The 25,371-nt window shown below is 37.7% G+C and overlaps 1 protein-coding gene across 3 annotated transcripts; it reads right to left on the reverse strand.

Moving 5' to 3' along the window:
- Nucleotides 1–3,588: 3,588 nt before the first annotated feature.
- Nucleotides 3,589–8,566, reverse strand: LOC114278395 (Tetratricopeptide repeat (TPR)-like superfamily protein). Of its 3 annotated transcripts, none has more exons than XR_014348333.1 (3): nt 8,230–8,537; nt 5,862–7,939; nt 3,589–4,092 (listed from the first exon to the last, which is right to left on the reverse strand). XR_014348333.1 is itself a non-coding variant. In XM_028220413.2 (2 exons), exon 2 carries the CDS (start codon nt 7,715–7,717, stop codon nt 5,960–5,962), a length of 1,758 nt encoding a protein of 585 aa, XP_028076214.2. In that variant the 5' UTR covers nt 7,718–7,939; nt 8,230–8,566; the 3' UTR covers nt 5,732–5,959. The 3 variants fall into 3 exon arrangements, 1 of the variants encoding a protein (XP_028076214.2); XR_014348332.1 differs by having other exon boundaries at nt 3,589–4,096; XM_028220413.2 differs by lacking the exon at nt 3,589–4,092 and having other exon boundaries at nt 5,732–7,939; nt 8,230–8,566.
- Between the last annotated feature and the right edge of the window lie 16,805 nt (nt 8,567–25,371).

Below are 25,371 nucleotides of genomic sequence, written 5' to 3' on the forward strand. Positions count from 1 at the left end.
ATTTATAAAATTTTGTATTGAATCTGTCAAGCTAAGTATATTGGAGTTCACCATCATATAAAAATTATTATTCCTATTTGATTGAGTTTTCAAAATCTAAAAACTAATTCCACAAAAATAAACAACAAAAAAAATATTTAAAAAAACACACACACACAATTAGGTAGGTTGTACCATGGATTCCAATTCAATTTTAAACCAACCCAGTACAAAAATGGACCTTGACTAATGATACAAACAATTAGGTAGGTCGTACCATGGATTCCAATTCAATTTTAAACCAACCCAGTACAAAAATGGACCTTGACTAATGATACAAACAATTAGGTAGGTCGTACAATGGATTCCAATTCAATTTTTAACCAACCCAATACAAAAATGGACATTGACTAATGATGGTAGCGGTAGGTATTGCCAGGCTGTTATGAATAGCAACATCCAATATTTTAGAGAAAAACACAATAATGATCCTGATTTGGAACAGGGACTTTGAACTACCACACCCTGGATTCTTCAACAACATTTATCAATTCTTTTCACAACACAATGACTATCTATTATTATTACATCATCTTCAAAGTCCCTCCCTCACACCCCACATTGCTAACTGCCCCAAAAGGTCCAAAACACACATAACCACCAAACCCACCTCCAATCCCACATTTACAAAGCAAATTATGAGAAATCAAAAAGCTAATATGATTTTATATCACATGCTAAATGGAGGCTTATAAATTTTAACTTCAAATCTATTCATTTCAAATTCACTAATCCAAATGGAGCCTTTTAGTCGCATTTATAGTGCCCAAAACATGGACCTCACATCCCAAACACAATGTTTTGAGAGGGGCTTTATGTGTCAAACAACTAATTGGACTACATGCCACATAAAACTATTTTTGAGGGATGTTATGGTAATTTCCACTAAATAAAACTGCCTCTCTTTGTCCAAATAAGGCAAAGAAAAGAGGACATTAGAAGGCTTATAGAGCTTGAATCTTAAACTGACCTGCAATCATTCTTATTTGGCAAGAAATATAACTCAAATCATTCAAATGGGAGTAAATATAGACCTAAAGAAGCAATTAACATTACTAGTATTTGAAAAACCCTGTCAGTCCAAGCTAAACTAGATGGCTGAAAATAATAGAAATTATAGCGATCCCGGGTTTACCCTTGTTGTACAGTGATCCGGACATGTGTCCGTGGATGTTGGTAGTTGTTTATTATCTTGTTTGCATCCTCTTTACTTTGTATATTGAGTTATGGGATGTGTTGGGCAGGTTTGTTTCAGGTTGGTTGTGTTTGGGAGCCTAGTGTTGCTGCCCAGATTTTTGGACCTTCGCTCGAGCGAGGAGTTGGTCGCTCGAGCAAGAGTTGAGTTTGTGTCTGGTGGGTCGAGCCAGAGTGGCTTCGCTCGAGCGAGTGATGGCGTCTGGTTCTAGACCTGAGAGTTGTATTTCTTGGCTCGAGCGAGCTTTTCTTGGCTCGAGCGAGCTTTTCTTGGCTCGAGCGGTCTGGTTTGTTCTTCGCTCGAGCGAGAGGTCTGTCGCTCGAGCGTGCTTCTGGTTGCAGACCTGAGGGTTTGAGTTGTTGGCTCGAGCGAGCATTCCTTAGCTCGAGCGCACTTTTGAGTTTTTGGCTCGAGCGAGAGCTTCTTGGCTCGAGCGAGAGTTTTCTGTGTCTGGTCGCTCGAGCGACAAAGGCTTCGCTCGAGCGAGCGTGTTTTATATCAGCGGACAGTAGCGTTTTTGAACATCACTTTTTCACCTTCTTTTTTTTATCAAACCCTAGATCCGAGACCCTCTCTCTCTACACTTACACTCTCTCTAAGAATTGATCTCCCTAGAGTGTGAATCTAGCCTAGGGCCTTTGTTAAAAAGATAGAGGGCGTTGAGAGCTTTGTTTTAATCTGAAAAAGTTAGGATTTGGAACACGTTGATCTTCGAGTCTTCATCTCCGTTTTGGCTCAAACTTCGAGGTAGGGATATCCTACTCCTCTCTATGGATTTTGTCTTTAAATTTTAGTATTTTGAGATGTTGGGGTTGGTTTGGTAATTTGGTAAAAGTTTGGGGCTTTTGTGCAATTTTACAAAAGTTGGGGTTTTATTCATAATAAACCTAGATGCATGATTGGAGTAGAGAAATGGAATAAATGTTGAATCATTGATGAAAATGGGACCTAAGGGTTGAAATGGTAATTGTGGATAACAACCTAATTACATTGTTTAATTAATTGGGATAATTAATTGTAAGAAATGAGGAAATGAAATGTTGATTGAATATCCATTGTGCATTTATTTTCTGTTTAGAAATAACTGCTTTGGGCTATCAGTGGAGGATAGTCGTGATTGTTGTAGACAATGCATGATGATTAGGCAAACGGAAACTAATCAATGGAATGTGTCATGGAACTTGACGGTTGATAGAATACATTAACTGTATGTATCGAGTGATTGTATATAGAACCATTGTGTTTGTATACGTTATGTGTAGAGGAGGAGATGGGGGATGTACTCCGCGGTTTAGGGGAAGATAGGGGATGTACCTCTAAACCGGATAGTGTTGGGAGAAGATAGGGGATGAACTCCGTAGATACAGCTCATATGCTTGTCTAGTAAAGTGAAGATAGAGCTCATATGCTTATCTGTGGATATTGTTGTTATACATATCTGTTGTAGAATGTGGATATAGCTTATTTGCTTATCTGAGAATGTGGATATTGTTATTATACATATCTGTTTAGAATGTGGGTGGTGCTTATATGCCTATCCGTTGAAAAAGGGAAAATGAAAGGTAACTTGGACTCGTAAGTCGTATGACATAAATATGTGATTTATGTGAATGTATCAGTGTTGGCCATCTATCAATTGCTAATATTTTAGTCATTGTTCATGGTTGGTTTAGTGTATTTCTACTGGGCTGTGGCTCACCCTATATGGGAATATCATTTTCAGGTACAGGTAGCATGCCACCTCCAAGGACATAGCTTGGGAGGCTAGAGGCGGGCACACTATTGTCGTTATCTTTTTGAAGTATTACATGTAATTTCAAGCCAAGGGCTTTATGTGTAAACGAGTTAGAACTCTTTGTTGTAACCAAGTGTTAACTTGGAAAGCTGTAAGCCTGTAAGGCATTTTGCTTTTGTTGTTAACATGTAATACTTTTGTATGAAACTTTGATGTATAATGGAAGAGTGTGGAGCTTTTACATATTAATGCATGTCTCATTGTTGGGTTTAATGTTTTTATTTTGAGGGCGTTACAGAAATTGCACAAGGAATCCTAGAGAACTAAGACTTGAGGCCTTCTCAAGATGAATCCTTGAGATGGCAAAGTGTTCAAGCAACACAAATAGGGTCTCGCCTAGGCTTAAAAGAAACATTGCGGGTGTGCTTGGTTTATGTTTTGAAACATGTTTTTGGAAGAAAATTTTCAAAAACATATTTGGTTATAAATTTTCTCAAAAAAATTCTAAAATTACTTCTCTCTCTATGACACATCAATCAATCACTTTTTATCTCTCCTCTCTCTTTTTCAATCACTTTTTCTCTCACATACATTTACTCAATTACAACAAAATATCAAATTATCCCAAACTCCCAAACTCTAAAATTATTTTCAAAATATACAACCAAACAAATTTCTAAACTCTTTCTCCAAATAATTTTTTTTTAAAAATTTACCTCAAAACACAAACGAAACACACCTTGCAAGTCTACGACAAGGGCCTACAAATCTAGGGAAGATGACTTGATAGTTTATGCATCATAATTTGTGTCATCTAATATTGACAATACTGGTAGCAACACCACAAACAATTCAAACTCTAATTGAACCTTCATCAATAACCACTAGGGTTGGTGGCTTGGTGGAGAATGCAACGCATTCCTCAGCACTAAGCCAGGGTCGATTCCTGGGGGGTGCAATGAGATCTCTGTTGAGAGCTTGTCCTGTACTCCGCTCGACACCTGTTGAGCTCCATTGATGCCTTGGTGGTGGGTCCCTTCCAATGGGTTGGGTTAAATCTGGCTGGCAACCGGCTATCCCGGGGCCAGGGCCCGCGGAGGCTATGATGACACCACAAAGCTTTCTTTCTTTTTTTTCGTTCAAAAAAAAAAAAAAAAAAAAAAAAAAACCTTCATCAATGACAATACCAGGGAAAATTGAATCATTACATTGATTAAATTTTCTATATTTCATTGCTTCAACTGCTAGTTTTTCATTCTAACATTCTAAGGTCTAACAGTTTGGGGAATAGTACCATGTCATCCAGAAAAAACTAGCTTTGATTTGGGAATTTAAGTCTTCACATGATGTATTCTCTCTGTAATTTTTTTCCATCTTAGTTGTGTAAAAGAAAGAGGTACCGCTAGAGACAAAAGAACAATTTCAAGACATTTGGCTCAAATGAATGGCCTAAAACAGCTCAATATCTGTACAAAACCAAAGGTCTGAGAATTTATCTACACAGATACACATTCTATACATACCTAAATGTCTGATGGTGACACAGGCCAGCATAGTAGGGACTTTTTTAGGGCAGAATTTAATTAGTCTTTGGCTAAAGTTTGGAAAAAACATGGGTTCTCAAAGGGTTTTCAATCGTTTAATTTAAAGAGGCCTTGTTTGGGAAGTTGGCTATTTTAGTTGGCTTTTTTACTCTTTTATCTTGGCTAAAAAAGTTGTATTTGGGAAGTTGGTTGGCTTTTTTTTTTTTTGGGTAGTTGATTTGATGGTTGTGAGAAAAAAAGCAAAATAATTATGGGTAGAATGTGACATTTTGTCTTATTGGTTATTTTAGCTTATTTTGTCTTTTGCTATTTTAGCTCAACCGTCTTCCCGAACAGGTTTGGAGGCTTAATTAAAGGCAAAAGTTTGGGCTGTTCTAGGGCTGTGAAGAGTATGTGTAACTTTGAAATTATCATGGTTTTATGGTCCTACGGTTAATTACTTGGGAGGAAAGGAATTTGATTAGATAAAAATGCTCAAAAAAGGATTTGAAAAGATCCAGTTGCAGGTATCGAAGTGCAGAAATCTCAGAAAAGAGAAGAACCTACTCATAGGTCTTTTACGAATTACACCTTGGGCTTAGATTGAAGAACACAATCCAAAAGGGGCTCCTAAAGCCTTAACAAATCTTGACTGATTTCTCTTGATTAGGAAGCATTACATTATTATCTATATGAGCAATCTTCATTTTAATAGGACTTTGGCTTCAAATTAGAAACTTAAGAATTAGTCCTTTACAACCTATCTAAACCAACTAAAAACCACATATGAAGACCAAATTACATAATTTGATCCAAGCTACAACCTACATGCAACCACTATATCCTATGTATTCTTGAAATTACTCAAGTATCTTTGGCACAAGGGTACCAGCAACATTTAACTCAATCAAAACTTGATTTCCAAATGTACAAAGTGGGCTCTATCTTGAGATTCAACCAATCTATCTTTTATGCTTTAAGCTTGCTCTTTCTTGAGCATCTTATCTACTATTTCTGCATCACCGACTATAGGTGATACACTAGAAATAATCGCAATTCACTTGCATCAAACCATGCAAATCAGGTCAATTTTATGATAAATCACTAACACTAGGAAATCAAAAATCTGAAAGCTGTTAAGGTATGTGTATATATATGTAATATATACAAATGTATGCACACATGCATGTGTTCGTACTTTCTTTCCAACTATGCAAGCATGGACGTAAAATCAAGAGAGCATTGTAAATCGATTTTCAGATTTCACAAAATGTTATTTGATTCAATACAGATAACATCATTTGTAACAGTAGGAACAAATGGCAGGAGTCCTGTAGTAAACATGATTAATAAACAAAAAGTCATGCACCTGTATAGAGTCATCAGGACCACTTGAAGTCAATAATTTGCGAGCAGTAGCCAGTCATGATTATAGAAACAATAAGATTTATCATCAACACTGCAAAGCTAGTGCTTCCATAAAGAAAATCCCCGCTCTCTCACAAAATTTCTAGTTTCAGGTTGTCGTAGAAAATCTCTTTCCCTATCAAACTTCCTGGAGGTCCCCCTGCTTTCATTGCCTGACTGACTCAGATCCACTTGATTGTCTTTTGAATCTATCACCTCATAGTTTGCAATTTGTTTACCTGACTTCCAAGTCTGAAGCATCTCATCTAACTTTGGTTCCGGCAAAAACTTCTTTTCTTTCATTTCTTCGTTATATTTATATGCTTCCTCCAACTTTCCATTCAAAAAGAGCCCATGTATCAATGCAATGTATGAGCTTCGGTCAGGGCCGCCATACTTGCTCATCTCACTCCACAGCTTGAGGACATTATTGAGTTGCCGCCATCGACAAAACTTTCTAATCAACATGATGCAAGTATCATTGTTTGGATGACAGCCCATCTTAGTCATCTTTTCCAAGAGTCCAAACACTTCTTCCCCAGTTCTTAGAATACGAAAGAAGGCATGGTAAGTACGAATGGTAGGGGATAGACCACGCTGTAACATCTCATGGAAGACCTCTCGGGCTTCATCTACTTGGCGGGCCCTGCAGAGAGGCTTGATAAGTGAGTTATAAGTCACAACATTCAGAGCAATACCCTTTTCTTCCATTGTTTTCAAGAGATTGCAAGCATCCTTCACACGCCTGCCTTTAGCAAGAGCGTGAATGACTGCATTGTAAACTTTCCTATCAGGAGCAATATCAAGTGCCTTCATCTTGTTGAAAAGCTTAAGCACCTCATGGAGGTTACTGGATTTTGAATAGCAAGAAATGATACTTGAATACGATATGACATCGTGTGCAACACCTCTGTCATTCATCTCCCTCCAGATTCTCTTTGCCTCACGTGGACTACAGATAATGTTACACCATCCATTGAGAATAATGTTAAAGCTCTTGGTATTAATTGGGAAAACATTTTCGTTGCAGAAGAGCATATGCTCCGCATCTTTCACATTTTTGTACCTACATAGGGCGGAAAGAAGGTTGTGGAATTCCTCCATCCCAACATCAAATTTGAACAGTTTATGAGCATAGAAAGTGTTTATAGCCTTCCCAACCTCATGTACAGCACAGTATCTCCTAATCAAGATCAACAACGTCTGAGGAGTCACAAGAGATTGATCAGTCCTACCACCCCTCATTTCATCAACCAAGGCCCAAGCAGTGTCAAACTTTCTCATTTTTGCGAGAATTGAAATCATCAAGTGGTATTCACGCAATGAAGGTGCATAATTCGGCTGTTTTGCAGCCCAGAGAAAGAAAGTGAATGCTGATTCCCAGTCATTGCGCACCCGAGAAAGAACCTCCACAACTAAATCCGATGAGGCAGTGACATTACACTGCTCGAGCTTGTTTTTCACTTGAGGTCTATTGCTTCCTGGGTCCTGTAAAATATCCAAAATGGTTGCTACATTTGGGGCAAGACCCTGATCTCGGAAACCAAGTTGTCCATCTGGGTTGTCATCATCATCATCAAATTCACTGTTTTCACTATTGTCACCATCAACATTTCGATTTTTGAAGACTGAGGAAGTAAATGATGAAAGAAAGATTGTGAACCCAGGAGATCTCAAAGGGCTTGTAACAATTCCAGTAGAGTAAGAAGGGGGGCTCAAGTTAAATTGGATTGGATTAAGACATTTTGAATTGAAATGGGTACGAAGAGTAACAGAGAACAAGGTGAGAGTAAATCTTCTTCTGACATCCCCCAACATCACTCCATTTCTAGCTTGAATTTCTCCATTAACATACAAAACCACAAAGTTCTCTCGAGCACCAACTGTTCGATAAAATAACTAAATGAACACAAATATATCGATATTATAGACCGAGTATCAATTCCTTCTTACCTCCCTCTCTCTCTCTCTATCGGTGAGACTGGAATGCAAATTCTTTCGATCACTTCAGATAACTCACAAATCATGGATTGTGCTAATCTACAGAAAACATAAAAAAGTTGCAAGAATTTTGAGTTAAAAAACCAGTTCTTCGAGGAGTTGTAAAGAAGCACAACAAAGGTGTGTGGGGTAGGGGTGAAATTGGACATTCAAATTCTTTTTATTCCAATGAAATTGGGCTTGTATTTTTCACTACTATCTTCTTTTTATTCTACCAATATATATATATATATATATATCATAACCATAAAACGATTAATTTCTCCAAATAAATTATGGTTTTAAAATGCAAAATTAAGGTTTTCATTTGAATAAGAACTTGAAATTACCTTAGTTTCGTCTCGAATTAGCTACATGAACATCAACTTCTCAGCGATGAGAGTGAAGAAATCCGTGCGAGTCAATGAGTGTGCGTTCCCTGATTCAGATGAATGATGGTAAGAGGAGGGTGCGAGAGAATGATGAATCGATAATGGAGATAGAATGAATGACGTGATGATGGATCGATTTTGATGCAGAAACCATAAGTCGAGAGAAACCCAACCATTGTTGGCAGAGAAGAGAGAGAGAGAGAGTGGTTGATGATGCGAGAGAGAAGGAAGATAGAGAGAACTGTTTTTACCGTGTGTGAATATAGTAAAAATTATATCAAAGTTTTTATTAAATTTCTTATACGAGTGTGTGACACTAACGTGGGTTTATTATGAATGTTTGCATTCATATAAAATATTTGATAAAATTTTTAATAAAAATTTCAGACGTGCTACGTAGTCCGAATGGATAGGGGCTTGATTGTCCCAAATTTTCAACGACGTCATTTGATTACTATTATTATTATTTTTCTTATTTTTCTCGTTTTCTTCTTCCTTCACTCTTTTCTTCCTTCCCTCTCTTCTCCCTTCCCCCCCTCTACTCTGCTGCTCTAGAGCTCAAAATCAACAACTCAAAAAAATTAACAAAAAAATTTAACAAACAAACTCAAAATAGATCACCAATAAATCACCAATTTGCAGAGATATAGAGAAGAACATATCACCAAAGCTAAGAACAGATATAGAGAAGAACATATCACCAAAGCTAAGAACAGATCACCAATAAATTTGTTTTTCTTAAAAACTCAAAAAAATCTCACAAATCACCAAATCTACACAAATCAAAAAAATCAAAATCAAAATTTAAAAAAAAATGAGGAGAAGAGAGAAGAACAAAGAAAGAAGATGAGGAGAAAGAGAAGAGGAAGAAGCCGACTCCGTCACCCATCGCCATTGCTCTGTGTGTATACACAGATCTGTGTATACACACACACAGCCCGTCGTCTCGTCGTTGCCATCACACAGCCCGTCGTTCCGTTGTCACCATCACGCCATTGCTCTTCTCTCTTCCTCCCTCTTCTCCCTTCTCGCTTCTCCTTTCTCCTTTCTCTCTTTTCTCTTCTCCCTGTTTAAGAAGAGGAAAAAAAAAATTGAAAACGATGTCGTTTTCAATCTCAGGGCAATCGAGCTTGGAATTTTCGAGCCCTCAAGCTTTATTGTAAAATTTTTAGATCTCTATCATTTTTGTTTCTGAGTAATGCTAGGGAGCTCATTCGAGCTCCCCCGAATCCCCCTAATTTTATTTTTTTTTATTTTTTTTTCCAGAAGCAGAGAAGGAGAAGAGAAGAGAAGGAATGAGGAGGAGGAGGAGGAGAAAGGAGGAGGGAGGAGGAGGACTGGAGGGGACCATAACCACAGGGGGAGGAGGAAGCGGAGGCGGGGCCGGAGCTGCGACGAGCTGACGGGTTGTGACGGGCGACGGGCTGTTGCTGCGACGAACGGTCTGCGATGAGCTGACGATCGGCGATCAGAGCTGCTGCTGCGACGACGGCGTTTGGAGGCGGTCGGAGCTGTTGCTTCCCTCTCTTCTCTCCCTCTTCCTCTTTCTCTTCCTCTCCCTCCCTCTCCCTCTCCCTCTGTCTCAGACTCGTTAAAGAAGAAAAAGAAAAGAAAAAAAAAAAAACAGAATGCCCAAAACGACATTCGGGGGATTAAGGGGAGAAAATTCGAGCGACGAAGCTTTATTCTTTGTTTCTTGTTTGATTGACACACGTGGATAAATGAATTCTTATTCGGTGCGGTTTAGTCCATTTTAGTATACTTTTTTTTAGAATCGTGGGCCAAATCGTAACTAATAAAATTACAAAATATAAACTATCAATCCAATAAAAAAAGATAGTGATAGAGAGCTCTAATACTAGAGTTATAACATGAGCTCTAGTGAGGTGTCAAATAAAAAGATAAAAAAAAAAAAAAAAAACTAAAATATCACATCATCACGTGAGATCCACTATTAGAACTCTTAAATTAAAGCTCCCAAATATTATTGATAAAAAAAATCAAAGTAGACCACGAACCTTTTGGTTTGGTTAGGTCAGACAATTGATTCGGTTTTAACGGTTATCCGTTCAACCCTAGTGTGGGATTCTATTTGTATCTAAAATATTATTCAAGACAATTTTTTAATACTTTCTAATAAATTATTTAGAGTTATAATTTATTTTTAATATATCTTATATTTTTTTCACAAATTACCTTTTAAATAAAATCGTGATTTATGATATACCTAAATAATAAACAAATCAAAAACCTAAAATTACACTGTTTGGGAAAATCATTTCAATTGACTAATTAGTACAATCCTAATTCATCATTGTGTAAAATAAATTGATGTATATTATTGATTACAAGATTGTTGTGTATTTTGATGTATTGTATTACAAATCAGAGTGGCATTATATAGGAGAGGGTTTGGGTTAGTGAGTGGTGGTAGTGGATGGTAGTGGAGGTGGTGGGTGGTAGTGGAGATGGTAAGTGTGTTAGGTTTAGTGGGGTGGATGTAGTGGGTTAGGTTAGTGGGTTAGGTTTAGTGTACATTAACAGCCCCCCTCAAACTCAAGGAGGATAGGAACTAACCAACTTGAGTTTGAAGAGAGTAACAAAACAGAAAAGTAAACTGATAAATAAAAAAAAACAAAACAGGATAGGAGACACGGTATGGTCGTGTCGGACCGTTGTAGCAGACAGTTTACGGGGTCATGTCGGACCGTTGTAGCAGACAGTTTACGGGGTCATGTCGGACCGTTGTAGAAGACACTGTGTGGTCGTGTCGGACCGTTGGAGCAGACAGTTTACGGGGTCATGTCGGACCGTTGTAAAAGACAGTTTACGGGGTCATGTCGGACCGTTGTAAAAGACAGTTTACGGGGTCATGTCGGACCGTTGTAGAAGACAGTTTACGGGGTCATGTCGGACCGTTGGAGCAGACAGTTTACGGGGTCATGTCGGACCGTTGTAAAAGACAGTTTACGGGGTCATGTCGGACCGTTGTAAAAGACAGTTTACGGGGTCATGTCGGACCGTTGTAGAAGACAGTTTACGGGGTCATGTCGGACCGTTGTAGCAGACAGTTTACGGGGTCATGTCGGACCGTTGTAGAAGACACTGTGTGGTCGTGTCAGACCGATGTAGAAGACAGTTTATGGGGTCATGTCGGACCGTTGTAGCAGACAGTTTACGGGGTCATGTCGGACCGTTGTAGAAAATTGTGGTGGTGCACCAAGGGGGCGACTTAGGGAGTGCGCCAAGCTGACCGGGGTAGAAGACACTGTATGAGTGTGTAGATAGGCTGCCCAAAAAATATACATGTAGATAGATATCGAGCCCTCAAAAGTCGTGCCCTCAAAAGGTGTGGCCAAACCCTCAAAAGGCGTGCCATCAAAAGGCGTGCCATATGCATCAAAAGGCGTGCCATGAAAAGGCGTGCCAGGTTGTCGGCGTCAAAAGGCGCGCGATGCGCGTGGCTGGCTCTGTGTCATGGTCTTTATAAACCGAAGCGGAGGAGGCAAAAACTGAGACAGAAAAACTGAGAGAAACCTCTGAAAAATTCTTCATTTTGCTGAGAAAGAGAGGTCGTTTTGCTGAGAGAGATAGTCTGTAACACTCTGTTGCTGTTGCCCAGAAAATGGCTTCGTCGTCCCGCGGGCTGCTCACCCTCTTTCCCGACCTCAACGAGTCCACAGAAGAGAGAACTGGTGCGGTGTCCCGTGAACCTCAACCAAACACCACTGGGTTTGCTCCGTTGAACTTTCCGATGCAGTCGGTGGAGCAAAAAATGGCAGTGCAAACGGATGTGGAGGCTAATCAGTATACTTTGAAGGCATGTGTGGAGTCCATGACGGCGGTCACAAACTTGTCGCACCGGCTGCAGAGTAGGACAAATGAGGTGCAGCAATTAAACTCCCAGCTGGCTCTGCTCCAACGCATGTATAAGGATGCGCGAGCAGAGATAAGCGTGCTAAGGGCAGAAAACAAGGAGTTGAAGCGGAAGGCCACCGTGATGTTCCGATTTGGAGGGCCGCCATATGCTGCAGTAGAGGAGCTGAGTGGAGTGATCGTGCCCAGTGGAGTGGGAAACATGGAGGCAGCACCGTCAAGGGCCGCCCAGGACGGAGGCAAGAAGAAAAGACCGGCGGAATAGGCGAAGAAGTGAGGTCGGTGGGTGGCCGGCTGCAGAAAAGAAAACAAAGCCGTTGTCGTGTTGTTTTTTTTTTTTTTTTTTTTTTTTGTGGTGTAAATGGGGATCGGGGTGAGCCCCCGACATGAATAAAATGAGTTGTGGAACGAGGAATGTCGTGGTTTTGTTTTGTTTTTTTTTTTTTTTTGTTTGTTTTTTTTTTTTTTGTTTTTTTTTTTTTTGGTTGTTGTTGTTTTTGTTTGTGTAAAATTGTGATCCGGATTGAGCCCCGGATATGAATAAAACAAATGTGTTGTGTACAACCCGGATGGTAGGAAGGACATGTAGAAAAAGGGGTGAGAATGTGTGATTGTTTTTTTTTTTTTTTTTTTTTTTTTTAATTTTAAGAGGAAAGATAAAATAAAATAAATAAAAGGAATAGTGGTAGCCGACGGCGTGGTGTAAAGTGGAGGAAAAGAAAAAAAAAAAGTGAAGATTGAGTTAAAAAAAAAGAAAAAAAAGGATGGGTGTGTGCAAAACCAGCTGGGTGCAAAACCAGCTGAATATTATAATGGCCAATATAATATTATAATAATATAATATATTAGAATAGAACATACCAAATGAAGCCAAGTTATAGCAAGGCAGACAGTCGGCTGGGAGGTGCGTATTATGCACAGGGGAACTACAGGGATGCCATCGACGAAGGATTTTGGAAAGCCGTGGAAATGGATCCAAATAATGATTCGGTGAAAGAGAAATTCGAAAGGCGCAGAGAAGTCGTTGGAGCGTTCTTCAACGACGTGGGTTCAACCTGTGGAGGCAAGACATGACAGGAAGGCTCGGCGGCGAGGGCCGGTAGAGAGAGGGAAAAAGCGAGAATCAGCACCATCATACGTAGATCTGAGATGTTTCGGAGAAAGAAAACCCAGACTCAACACCAACGCCAGCGGCGGCAGAAGGCGGATGAGAGCGGCGGTGTTCCCGACAAGTGCCATCGGAAACCGGCGGTGGGGAGCTTGCTGCAGCAAAGGTATTTTTGCCATCCCAGCAAAACAAAAGTAAGAGCTTGGGACAGATGGGTGTGGGTGTGGGTCGAGTGAAGGCAATGGTGGTGTGTTTCAGTGAGGTACCGAGAGGGAGAGGGAGGTTTGAATTGGTTGAGATCCGGCGGGCGGTCAAGGCAAGGTTGCCGCCCGCCGGAAGGCGAAGAACACCAAGATCTTTAACCTATAGCTCTGATACCATGTAAAATAAATTGATGTATATTATTGATTACAAGATTGTTGTGTATTTTGATGTATTGTATTACAAATCAGAGTGGCATTATATTGGAGAGGGTTTGGGTTAGTGAGTGGTGGTAGTGGATGGTAGTGGAGGTGGTGGGTGGTAGTGGAGATGGTAAGTGTGTTAGGTTTAGTGGGGTGGATGTAGTGGGTTAGGTTAGTGGGTTAGGTTTAGTGTACATTAACAATTGTAGGTACCTGAAACTCATTTGCATTGCTGAAAGTTCGTTTTATTTATTTATTTATTTTTTTTAAAAATATTTTGGTTTAAATTCATAAAACCTTTGAGTGTGCACACGCTCCCGCCGCACTGCATATATGTTCAAGTACCTATTGAACGAAATTAAAGCTATAGATTTTGTATTAGAAGTTATGAATTTTAATCTTTTGTACAATATTTAAGATTTGGATTGTTTAAACTTTTTTATATTTGTAAATAACAACACAATAACAAACAATGATATTGATGATAATAATGAGTTTTGATAAGATAATTAGAGTATTGGAGTGAGTGAGAAAGATAAAGAGAAAATAATTGAAACTTACGAAAGAAGATGAAAAGACTTGACTATCAAGAACACATATGAGTGATTAAAGTATACTATGAGAAAAAAAAATATTTATTTTAAGATTTAATGTGTATTATTCTTATTAATAAATTTATATTAAGATATAATAGGAACTAAATTTTCAAAATTTTAATTAAGTATAGGTCAAGTTTGGCATGTTCCCAAAAAGTCAAAAAGTCAAAAAGTTACTCAAAAAGTTAAAAAATTATCACTATTCACCCAAAAAAATAATAATAAATTAATTTTTCATACAAAATTACAACTCAAAATCTGACATGTTCAGCTCTATTGATGCGTTTGTTAAGAAAAAATTGCACGATTTGAGTGCAACTTTCACACACTGCTGTTCGGCCCGTGGGGGCTCATCATGGGTGCCGTTTTGATAATCTGAACCGTTCTAATGTGTAGAACTCATCGAGTACTATATGTCTGTTAAAAATCACATTGATCGGATATCGATAACTACATAATCAAATCAGTTTTGTACAAAAAAGATAATGGTGTTATAATTAACGATTGAAAAAAAAACAAATCTGATCAGATAGCTATCGATATCTGATCAATGTGATTTTTTATAGACATATAGTACTCGACGAGTTCTACACATTGAACAGTTTAGATTATCAAAATAGGACCCGTGATGGCCCCCACGGGCCGAACAAAACCATACAGTGCAATGCTCGAAAAGTAAGCAATCATTACTTAGCATCAATTCCACTTCCAGAAAGTATGGCTGCACAACTCTCAATCCTAATCTTCCCCTATACACTAATTTATACAATTTTTTAATACACATTTTTTCATAAAAAGTCAAAAAATTAACCCAAACAATCATATTTTTTTCTCAACTTTTTAATCTAAAAAGTCAAAAAATATACTTATTTAAGATACCTCAAACAACCCACCTTTTAGGTGCAAACAGAATCAAACCCCAAATGTGTATGGTCTACTAAAATAAAATTATATCAGCTAATGGAAAGAAATTCCCCAAGTGACCGATTCACTTGAGGACAGGAGCACGGCCCAAGTACATATGCTGGCCCAACCATATATATTCGACGAATAGTGTCTGTCGACTAGATGGATATGCTGTTAAATTTAAAAAATATAAATTTTAATTTTAATTTAAAAGGTAAATTATAAATACACCTTATGAAATTTATTTAAAATACGAATTGTTCTCTGTGGTTTAGAAAATTACAAATATCTCTTTGTCAGAATTTTTTATTTAACAAAATTAATTGAAAAAGTAAAATTTCTAACTATTCACCTATACAATAATAAAATTATTTGAATTATTAATTGAAATAAAATTTTAACATTATTAAAAATTAATAATTAATTTGATGATTTATTAATAAAAGGACCTATTTGTTATGAAATTAGAAACCTTAGGGGGCATAATATAGTTTTTAAAACCATAGGAAATAATTTGTAATTTAAGTAAATCTCAGAAGATGTGTTTGTAATTTACCCTAATTTAAAAGTAGGAAAAATTAGTCTAAAGTCCCTCTCCAATTTTTAGTAATGAAAGAGATCCACAATTTTATTTTGTGATGTCTAAGGTCCCTCAACATTACACCCATATATCACAGACAAATTTGACTCTACCAAATCAAAACTCATTTCTCTCTCTCTCTCTCTCTCTCTCACAACTTCTCCATTTTTAGACCTCTCTGATTCTGCCAAGAAATCTAATCAAAAATTGAATCAAAGTCCTCTACATGAATGGCTTGTCGATTCACATCCATCTTCAAACAACTCCGTACTCGATCACCATCATGATCTGTAACGTACATGCCCTGACCTAGAGATGGCGCTCTGAGAGCCATCACTCTGATTTTCGACAACGGAATCGGACCTCTGGTCACCAATGCCGTCGAGCAGGTCATAGAGGCAATACATGTGCCGGTGTACTTCGATCGCTACCAAGTCCGAGGCGACATGAAGAACGCGTCTCCGGAGGTGATTGAATTGATCCACAAGAACAAGGTGTGCTTGAAAGAAGGTTTAGGGTTTCTGAATCTAATGGATTAGTCACTAGCTCTTGGTCCTTCTTCCCCTACCTTGATTACTTGATTGGATCTACAACCACACCGGCCAAAAAGGCTCATTCTCCGCCGTCGGTGATGCCTTTGGTGTACCAGTAGCCGTCGCCAGGGCTGGTGGTCCAGCCGGTGGTGTTTCCTTAGAAACGGCTGTCTCCAGTGGTGGATGACTTATATTTTATGAGGAATTGGAGAAGCAAAGGCAGATGATTGAATTGAAGAAGTAGAGTATGCAATTCGCTAAAGATTTGAAGGTTAAGGGGATGCAGCTGTTCAAGGATACTCAGGTTCAGCTTGAGAAAATGAAGCAAGCTAAGTGGTCGAATTCGAATGGTGACAGAAAATGAAATTTCTGAGTTGTGAATTTCTCTGGGTTGAGTGATTTGGAAAGGGGAAATTTTTCTGATTTGAGTGAATTTTTTTGGGTTAGTGAGGGAAATTTCTCTGGTTTTGAGAAAAATTTTCTGGGTTGAAGTGAGTCCAGAGAAATTCTCAACTCAGAGAAACTTCAAAAGAACAGAATTTTGTTTCTTGATTGTACTCAGTGCAATAATTTTGTGTATGACCTGTCTAGTGTGCACATTTCTTGAAGTGAGTCTAGAGAATTTCTCTGTGAACAAAGAAATTCTCTGGGTTTCTCTAGTTTAAACTCAGAGAAATTTCAAAAGAACCGAATTTTGTTTCTTGGTTGTACTCAGTGCAATAATTTTGTGTATGATTTGTCTGGTGTGCACATTTCTCTTTGCATCAGTGCTGGTGGTGTTGTTGTTGTTTTGCCCTCTCCCAAATTTTTTGTGTGTGTTAAAAACCATAGGTATTAGTTCTTTACATAATCTAGAAATTTCTCTGGAGAGAAACATAAATTTCTCTGATCCAGAATTTCTCTGAATAGAATTTCTCTGAATGAAATTTCTCTAAATCAAATTGAGAGACCTTAGACATTATCAAAATATCAGATGTCCTTTATACTATAAAATCTTAATATCAGGGGCCTTAAAAAAAATCTCTTAAAAGTATTGTGTTGTTCAAGTAATAAGGGTTTCGTCTTATATTTTAAATTGGCTAAAAAAGTGTTTTAAAAAAAATCAAAATATCACATTATGTCAATGAGTTTTACTCTCAATTTTGCTTAGACAAGTTGAAATAAGAAAATAAAAAATCTTTTTTATTTTATTTGGTTTGTAAATATATATATTATTGTAAGTTATATTACTTAAATAACTTTGGATAAATTACAAATACACCCCTTGAGGTTTGCTTACAATATGAATTGCCTTTTGTGGTTTGAAAAATAACAAATACATCTTTGTTATAATTTTTTATTTAATAGAATTAATTTAAAAAGTGAAATTTCTACTTATTTACTTATACAATAATAAAATTATTTGAATTATTAATTGAAATAAAATTTTAACATTATTAAAAACTGTTAATTAACTTGATAATTTATTAATAAAAAGACTTATTTGTTATGAAATTAAAAATCTTAGGGGACATAATGTAATTTCTAAAATTACAGAAAGTAATTTATTCAGGGGTGTGTTTGTAATTTACCCAATAACTTTTTATGTTGTAGTCCATTTTCATCATCAATTTTATTATAAACCAAGCATTCGAATGATTGAAATCATCTTATGAATTTTGTTTGTTTGTTTGGGTTTTTATTTTTTATTTTTACGATGACTAACAAAAATATTTAGGACTGCATTGAAATTGCTTTTTCTTTTTTTCTTTTTGAAAAATGTAGTAAAATTTTGGATTAATATCTTGAGGAAGCTAAATCTTAATTTGGCTTCAAGGATTCCATATAGTGCCATAAAAAAGATCAATATATACACATTTCTCATGAAAATTTGAAGGTGATGAACATTTTAGAGCTTTTCCAATGGCTTGTTATATAGGTTTATTATTTGGCAATAATATCATGAAAATAATCATGAAATTTTTTCCACCTTTGGTTTATACATACAACACTAATCAAAGGATAAAACATTTCATAATATTTTTTTCATAATGTTTAATATTATTCGGTTTATATAGGTTGCTGATTCGGCAATGCCTGCAAACACACAGGCTCTCTTCTGTTTCGAGGCAACATTTTGAATATCCAAAGACAATGAAAATGTCGAACAATCTTCACTGTATTTAAAAGATTTAATTCTATTGTGTACACAACAACAATTAGAATTTAAAGAAATAAAGAAAATGAGAGAATTTGTTTGATTACAAAAATCAAACTCGAAATAAAAATAAATAAATAAAAACAGATTTTATTTTGTTACAAAAACAAATTTTAAATTTGATTTTAATAAATAAAAATAACACTGAAAATAAATTAAATAACTTACTTGATTTAATTTGTTCGAATTATTTTCTGATCAAGTCCAGTGTTTGATACTGTGTCCTTAAGACAGATTCGTCCTCTCCACGGTGCTTTCAGAATTTGGACGTCTATCTCCCAGGATGAAATGATCTACCACAAACAATAGCAGCACTGGAAATTGTTTGCCTTACGAACACACTAAGTGTTTACACTCTTTCTTTAAGAAATAAAATGCAACAAAATGAAGAATAGAATAAGCAGAGGTGAAAATACGAAATTTCTGAATTAAAAACATCAAATAAGGGTGGTCCTATTTATAGATGTAAAGGTGGCTCTTGGTTTTAAATTGAACAGGTATGATACCTATTGGTTTTGAATTCAAACAGATTTGAATCTGTTAATAATTCAAACAGATAGCAAAAAACGGGAAGGGCCCTGTTTGGGTGTGCACTAATTCCAAACTAGTTTATTTCTGTTTGAAAACGGGAAGGGCCCTGTTTGGATGTACAAAAAATCCAAATCAGTTTAATTTGAATTTTGGATTTTACCAAAAATTCGGCGGCGGCTCGCGCGCGTGTGTGTGGTGATTTTTGGGTCCAATGGGTCTAGCCCATTTTGCCCATAACCTCTCCCTCTAAAACACTTGGGTACCCCTTGGGGCACACCCCAAGTATCTTACCCAAGCCTTATAAACCCTTTCAAAACTTCCCACCAAATCAATGTGGGACAAGTCAATTTACAACCTTAAGGAATTTCCACTAAAACTCTATTTTTATGGAGCACACTTTGGCTTCAATTTCCCATTCACTCGGTAATGGTTTTGCGCAACCAAATATACCACGTGAATCACAACGCGGCATAGAACGCGTTACCACTTTGACCCGAGTAAATCGACACTCGGGGCCCACCTAAAAAATAGACCAAACTTGAGAAAAAATTCTGGTTTTACCCAGAATTTTTCTACCATTTCCAACAATCCCCCACATGAATGGAATTTGATGACAACGAAAATGCAACAATATGCAGACTTTAACGAAAGAGTATAAGTCGAATATATCTTGCATCAGGATAGGTAGTTTTCGGCCTTGAACCTTCCCTAGTGATAACCTATCGGACTTACTGGCTAACCAATGGACGCGATGCCTTGAATTGTTCAGCCGTTTGTGTAAGCCAAGACAATAGATTTCACACAAAATATCTTCTAACACATCATGGTTCTCACTGTTGTGTTCATTTTGGCCTTGAACGCGCCTGGTTTTCATAAGTGTTTCTAGAGAATTTAGCCTTTTCATTCTCATAGAACCGGCCCCAGTTCAACACTCATATAGGTGATTCTTATTGTGAGTATCTCCTTATACTCGTCTTGATTTTATACCTTAATCAAGATATAAGTAATCATTAAAAGCAAAGCTTATCCTTATACCCCTGCATACAACATATGTTGCAGATATCACTCTCACCATAGGAATGGGTAGGGAATTTTTAATCCCTTAGTGATTTCTGGTGAGCCATACATAACTTAGTTGTTCCTTTGAACTAAGTTCTTGGGATCTCCAGTCATATAAGTAGGGTTACCATTATGACGACTCTTATGTAAGAGGCTTTAATCCCATCCCCTGCGATGAACTATACACTAGCTCTTTTGTCAAATCTTTTGTTAACGGATTCGCAATATTCTCTTTAGATTTTATATAATCTATTGAGATTATTCCGTTTGACAACAATTGCCTTACGGTATTATGTCGACGACGAATATGTCGTGACTTACCATTATACATATGATTCTGTGCCCTGCCTATTGCAGATTGACTATCACAATGAATGCAAATAGCTGGCACAGGTTTTGGCCACATTGGAATGTCTTCTAAGAAGTGACGAAGCCATTCTGCTTCTTCACCTGCTTTGTCTAAAGCAATGAACTCAGATTCCATTGTGGATCGTGCGATGCAAGTTTGTTTCGTGGACTTCCAAGAAACAGCAGCGCCTCCTAGAGTAAAAACATATCCACTAGTGGATTTTGAATCTTTAGTATCCGATATCTAATTGGCATCACAATAACCTTCGAGTACTGCTGGATATCGAGTAAAGTTCAAACCATGATTACGAGTAAATCTTAGATATCTAAGAACCCGAATGATCGCTTTCCAATGGTCTTCTCCAGGGTTACTAGTGTACCTACTCAATTTACTGATAGCATAAGCTATATCAGGACGAGTACAATTCATTAGGTACATTAGGCTTCCAATGATTTAGGAGTATTTTAACTGAGACACTGCATCACCTTTATTTTTCGATAAATAAAGACTGATGTCTACAGGTGTTCTAGCTAAATTCAAATCATCCTTGATAAATTTATCAAGAATTTTCTCAATATAATGAGATTGAGATAATTCATATCCGTCAGATGTTTTAGTAATTTTCTGTAATAACCCACATTCATGTCTTAGTCATGTTCATGTACATTTGCATGATTTTGTCTTGTTAAGCTTGCATTTGTAGACTTGGACTTGTTTTGCCTAGGTAAAGGTTCTTGTCTTGTCTTGATGCTATCATGTTTTCCCTAAGTGTTGTATGCATGCTTTGTTCCTTCCTTGCTATGTTAAGCCTAGGTCATGCTAAGCCTAGGTCATGTCAAGCCTAGGTCATGTTAAGCCTAGGTCATGTCAAGCCTAGGTCATGTTAAGCCTAGGTCACACCTTTGAACCTCTTACACCTTGGACCATCTTGGAACCCCTTTGGTTGACCTCCACCGTCACCTAGGCATATTGGCCGAGATGTTATCACCTAGGCGTCCGAGATCCTTAATCCTTGCACCTAGTGACCTTGTTCTGGGACTGGAATGACCTAGACCGAGGTGTGGCACATCTAGGCCGAGGTGTGGCACAGCTTAGTCAAGTGTTGTCCTTCCTAGCCGAGGTCATTGTCACCCTAGTTGCCGAAGTCTTGTGGTTAGCCGATGTCAATACTTGCCGGAGTGCCATTCCGAGTAGCTTGCTAGATACGCCTTGTCAGGGCCTTGTCTTGTCAATCTATCACCTTTTTGAAGAGAACCAACCAACCGTTGCCACGTGTCCGAGCTGAGAGTTAAGTTAGCCGGCAGAGAGAGAAACCCCTCATTTGTTGTATCTTGTTTTGAAGAGTAGAGAGAGAAGCTCTAGAAGAGGGAGAAGAGTTCTTGAGAGAGAGTGGATTTCCAAGCTTGATTCTTTGAGATCGAACCGTTAGATCCGTGTTCTAAGGTTAGATTCTTGATCCGCTCTTGTTGTTCTATATGTTTATGATATTGCATTGCATGATTGAATATGATTTGTAAGCCATGCATTGCTTTGAAGTTTGGTTTTAGAAAGAGAAAATGGTTTTCATGTGTTCTTCAAGAAAAGTCATGTTTTGATCCGAAAGCTCATGCCTAGATCCATGTTTTTGTGTTTGTTCTTGCATGATTTTCAAAGTATGGGTACCCAGGTCCATGTTTTCGAACTCATGTCATGAAATCCCAGATCTTGTAATAACAAGTTATGATTTTAGCATTCATGTTCTTCATGTTCTTCATGCTCATGTTCTTCATGTTCTTCAAGGAGGAAACCCAGATTTCCAGGCTTCATTTCCCTAGGTGTGATCACCGACACCACTCTTGCCTAGATCACACACCTAGGCCAAGCATCGTATCTCACCTTGGCCTACCTTGCATGATCACTTGCACGTTAGTTTATCTTGCATGCACACCTAGGCTAACCACTGCACACCTAGGCCGACCATGGTACACCCATGCCGGCACCTTGTAACACCTCGGCAGACAGCTGCATACTGAAGCCTAGGTAACCACACCTCGGCCAAGAGGTGTGGGACCTCGGCCAAGACCTCCTGAGTTCACCCAGCTAGGTCGTTTTAGCCTAGATCATCTCTGTGCATCCATTCCAGGACCTGGTTGGTACCCAGAATGTTTTCCCTAGATGTTTCCAGCATGTTTTCCCTAGGTCTTTTCAGCATGTTTTCCCTAGATGTTTCCAGCATGTTTTCCCTAGGTGTTTCCAGCATGTTTTCCCTAGGTGTTTTCAACATATTTTCCCTAGGTGTTTTCAGCATGTTTTCCCTAGGTATTTTCAGCATGTTTTCTCTAGGTGTTTCCAGCATGTTTTCCCTAGGTGTTTCCAGCATGTTTTCCCTAGGTGTTTTCAGCATGTTTTCCCTAGGTGTTTCCAGCATGTTTTCCCTAGATGATTCCAGCATGTTTCCCCTAGATCATTTGCATTCATGTGAAGCTTGTTTTTAAGAGTGCGTTCAATAGACTTTGCCATGTGTTTGTAGGACTTGGACCTTTGCCTTGATCCCGACGTCCCAAGAACTAGGTGAGTGGTATTTTTAATAAAGTTATGTTATAAAGTTTTGACAAAGCCTTGCTTCATTTTAGAAAAGTATTTGATCAAGCATGAATGATTATCTCTATTTTGTGTATCAAGTATAAGCTTTGTTTTGATGACATTCTTGGAAAGTCCTCCCATGCTAGGGGACTCTAAGCCCATGTAGCACCATGTTTGAGAGATCTCTGTCATCGACGGTCTATGAACGGATGGCCCCACCGACGGTCTATGAACGGGTGGATTTGTCTAATCGATTCCGGGTCGATTATTCCCTTGTCTTGTCCGAAATGTCATCACCCCATGTATTATGTAGATGTTATTAACATCCCAAGCAAGATTTGAAAGACCAAGATTTGATTGATGAACTTGATTCATCCCATGTTTTGAACAAGCTATGATATATGTATTGTTTTGACAAGGACCTTGGAAATCATTCATTTACCCCTTTATTACTTATATCATTCACTGAGTATCCAAGCTCACCCTCCCTATGTATATATGTAGGTAACAAGTTAGAAGTCGGCTACGCCGAGATGTGTGTTTTGTATGCATGTTATGTCGGCAGTGAGGACGTCGGCAATCTTGAAGCTTTTGTATTTGAACATGTCGGCTGAGAAGCCCTTTCGTTAAGATGTGATATGTATTTTGTACTTCATTTCTTCATGTATTCAAGTTGTAAAGCTATGTAAAGATGTATGCCATTTCATTTGACTTATGCACTGCTCTTATGGACCACTTGTATGTTGAATTATTGCTTCCGCATTTGTGAGCCCCCTATATAAATACTCTGATTGTGTATGAATTTTGTAAGTTGGCCTTCGGTAATTACGGATTACTGGCCATCACGGCACCAAACTACTAGGGGCAGTTTGGGGTCGTGACATTTTCATTCCTAATATAACATCTACGACCCCCATATCTTTCATATCAAATCTTTTGTTAAGCATCTGCTTAGTTGATTTGATCATGTTTTGACTGCTTCCAATGATAAGCATGTCATCCACATAAAGACAAACTATGACATATCCTTGGTCAGTGTTTTTAACATAGACGCATTTGTCACATTCGTTTATCTTAAACCCATTAGTAAGCATTGCATGATCAAATTTTTCATGCCATTGCTTAGGTGCTTGTTTTAATCCATAAAGGGATTTTACAAGTTGACAAACTTTCTTTTCTTGCCCTGATACTACAAACCCTTCGGGTTGTTCCATATAGATCTCTTCATTTAGATCACCGTTTAAGAAAGCTGTCTTAACATCCATTTGATGTATTTCTAAATTAAACAACGCTGCTATAGAAATAAGCATGCGAATTGATGTTATTCTTGTCACAGGGGAATATGTGTCAAAATAGTCCAGACCTTCCTTTTGTCTGTAACCTTTAACAACAAGTCTTGCTTTATACTTGTCAATTGAACCATCTGCTTTCATTTTTCTCTTGAATATCCATTTATATCCAAGAGGTTTAGAACTTGGTGGAAGATCCATCAATTCCCAAGTATGATTTTGCATAATGGATTCAATTTCATTATTAACAGCCTCTTTCCACAAAGGTGCTTCAGGACCTGTCATTGTTGCCTTAAAGCTTTGAGGTTCATTTTCTAACAAGTATGTCAGAAAATCTGGACCAAAGGATTTTGATATTCTCGCTCTCTTACTTCGTCTTGGTTCATCATTAGTTAAATCCTATTGGTCGAGACTATTACTAGTCTCTTGTGTTTGATTGTCATTAGTCTCTTGACTTTGTGTACCATCATAAGTTCTTTTCTGTTAACTTAATTCCTGTCCTTTCTTGTAAGGAAAGACATGTTCAAAAAACACAGCATTCCTTGACTCTATAATAGTGTTCACATTTATATCAGGTATTTCTGATTTATAAGTCAGAAACCGATATGCACTACTATTCTGAGCATAACCAATAAACACACAGTCTACTGTTTTTGGTCCAATCTTAGTCTTTTTAGGAACAGGAACTTCAACTTTTGCCAAACACCCCCACACTTTTAAGTATTTGTAGGAAGGTGGTCGACCTTTCCACAATTCATAAGGAGTGCTGTTGGTTTTCTTGTGGGGTATTCTATTAAGAACATAATTAGCAGACAATATTGCTTCCCCCCACAAGTTCTGTGGTAAACCTGAACTTAGTAACATGGCATTCATCATTTCTTTGAGGGTTCTATTCTTCCTTTCAGCAATTCCATTTTGCTGTGGAGAATAAGGGGCTGTAGTTTGGTGAATAATGCCATGTTGTGCACAAAATTCATTTAATGGTGCATCATATTCACCACCCTTATCACTTCTAACCATTTTAATGGTTTTACCAAGTTGATTTTCAACTTCTGTTTTGTAAAGTTTAAACATTTCTAAGGCTTTATCTTTACCTCTAAGTAAATAAAC

The sequence above is a fragment of the Camellia sinensis genome, chromosome 13 (assembly GCF_055761805.1).
Source record: "Camellia sinensis isolate YWXY chromosome 13, ASM5576180v1, whole genome shotgun sequence".
Classification (NCBI taxonomy): domain Eukaryota; kingdom Viridiplantae; phylum Streptophyta; class Magnoliopsida; order Ericales; family Theaceae; genus Camellia; species Camellia sinensis.

What these genes read in the sequence shown, in the direction of transcription:
- LOC114278395 (XM_028220413.2), bottom strand. Translation starts at nt 7,717, where the DNA reads ATGTTGGGGGATGTCAGAAGAAGATTTACTCTCACCTTGTTCTCTGTT.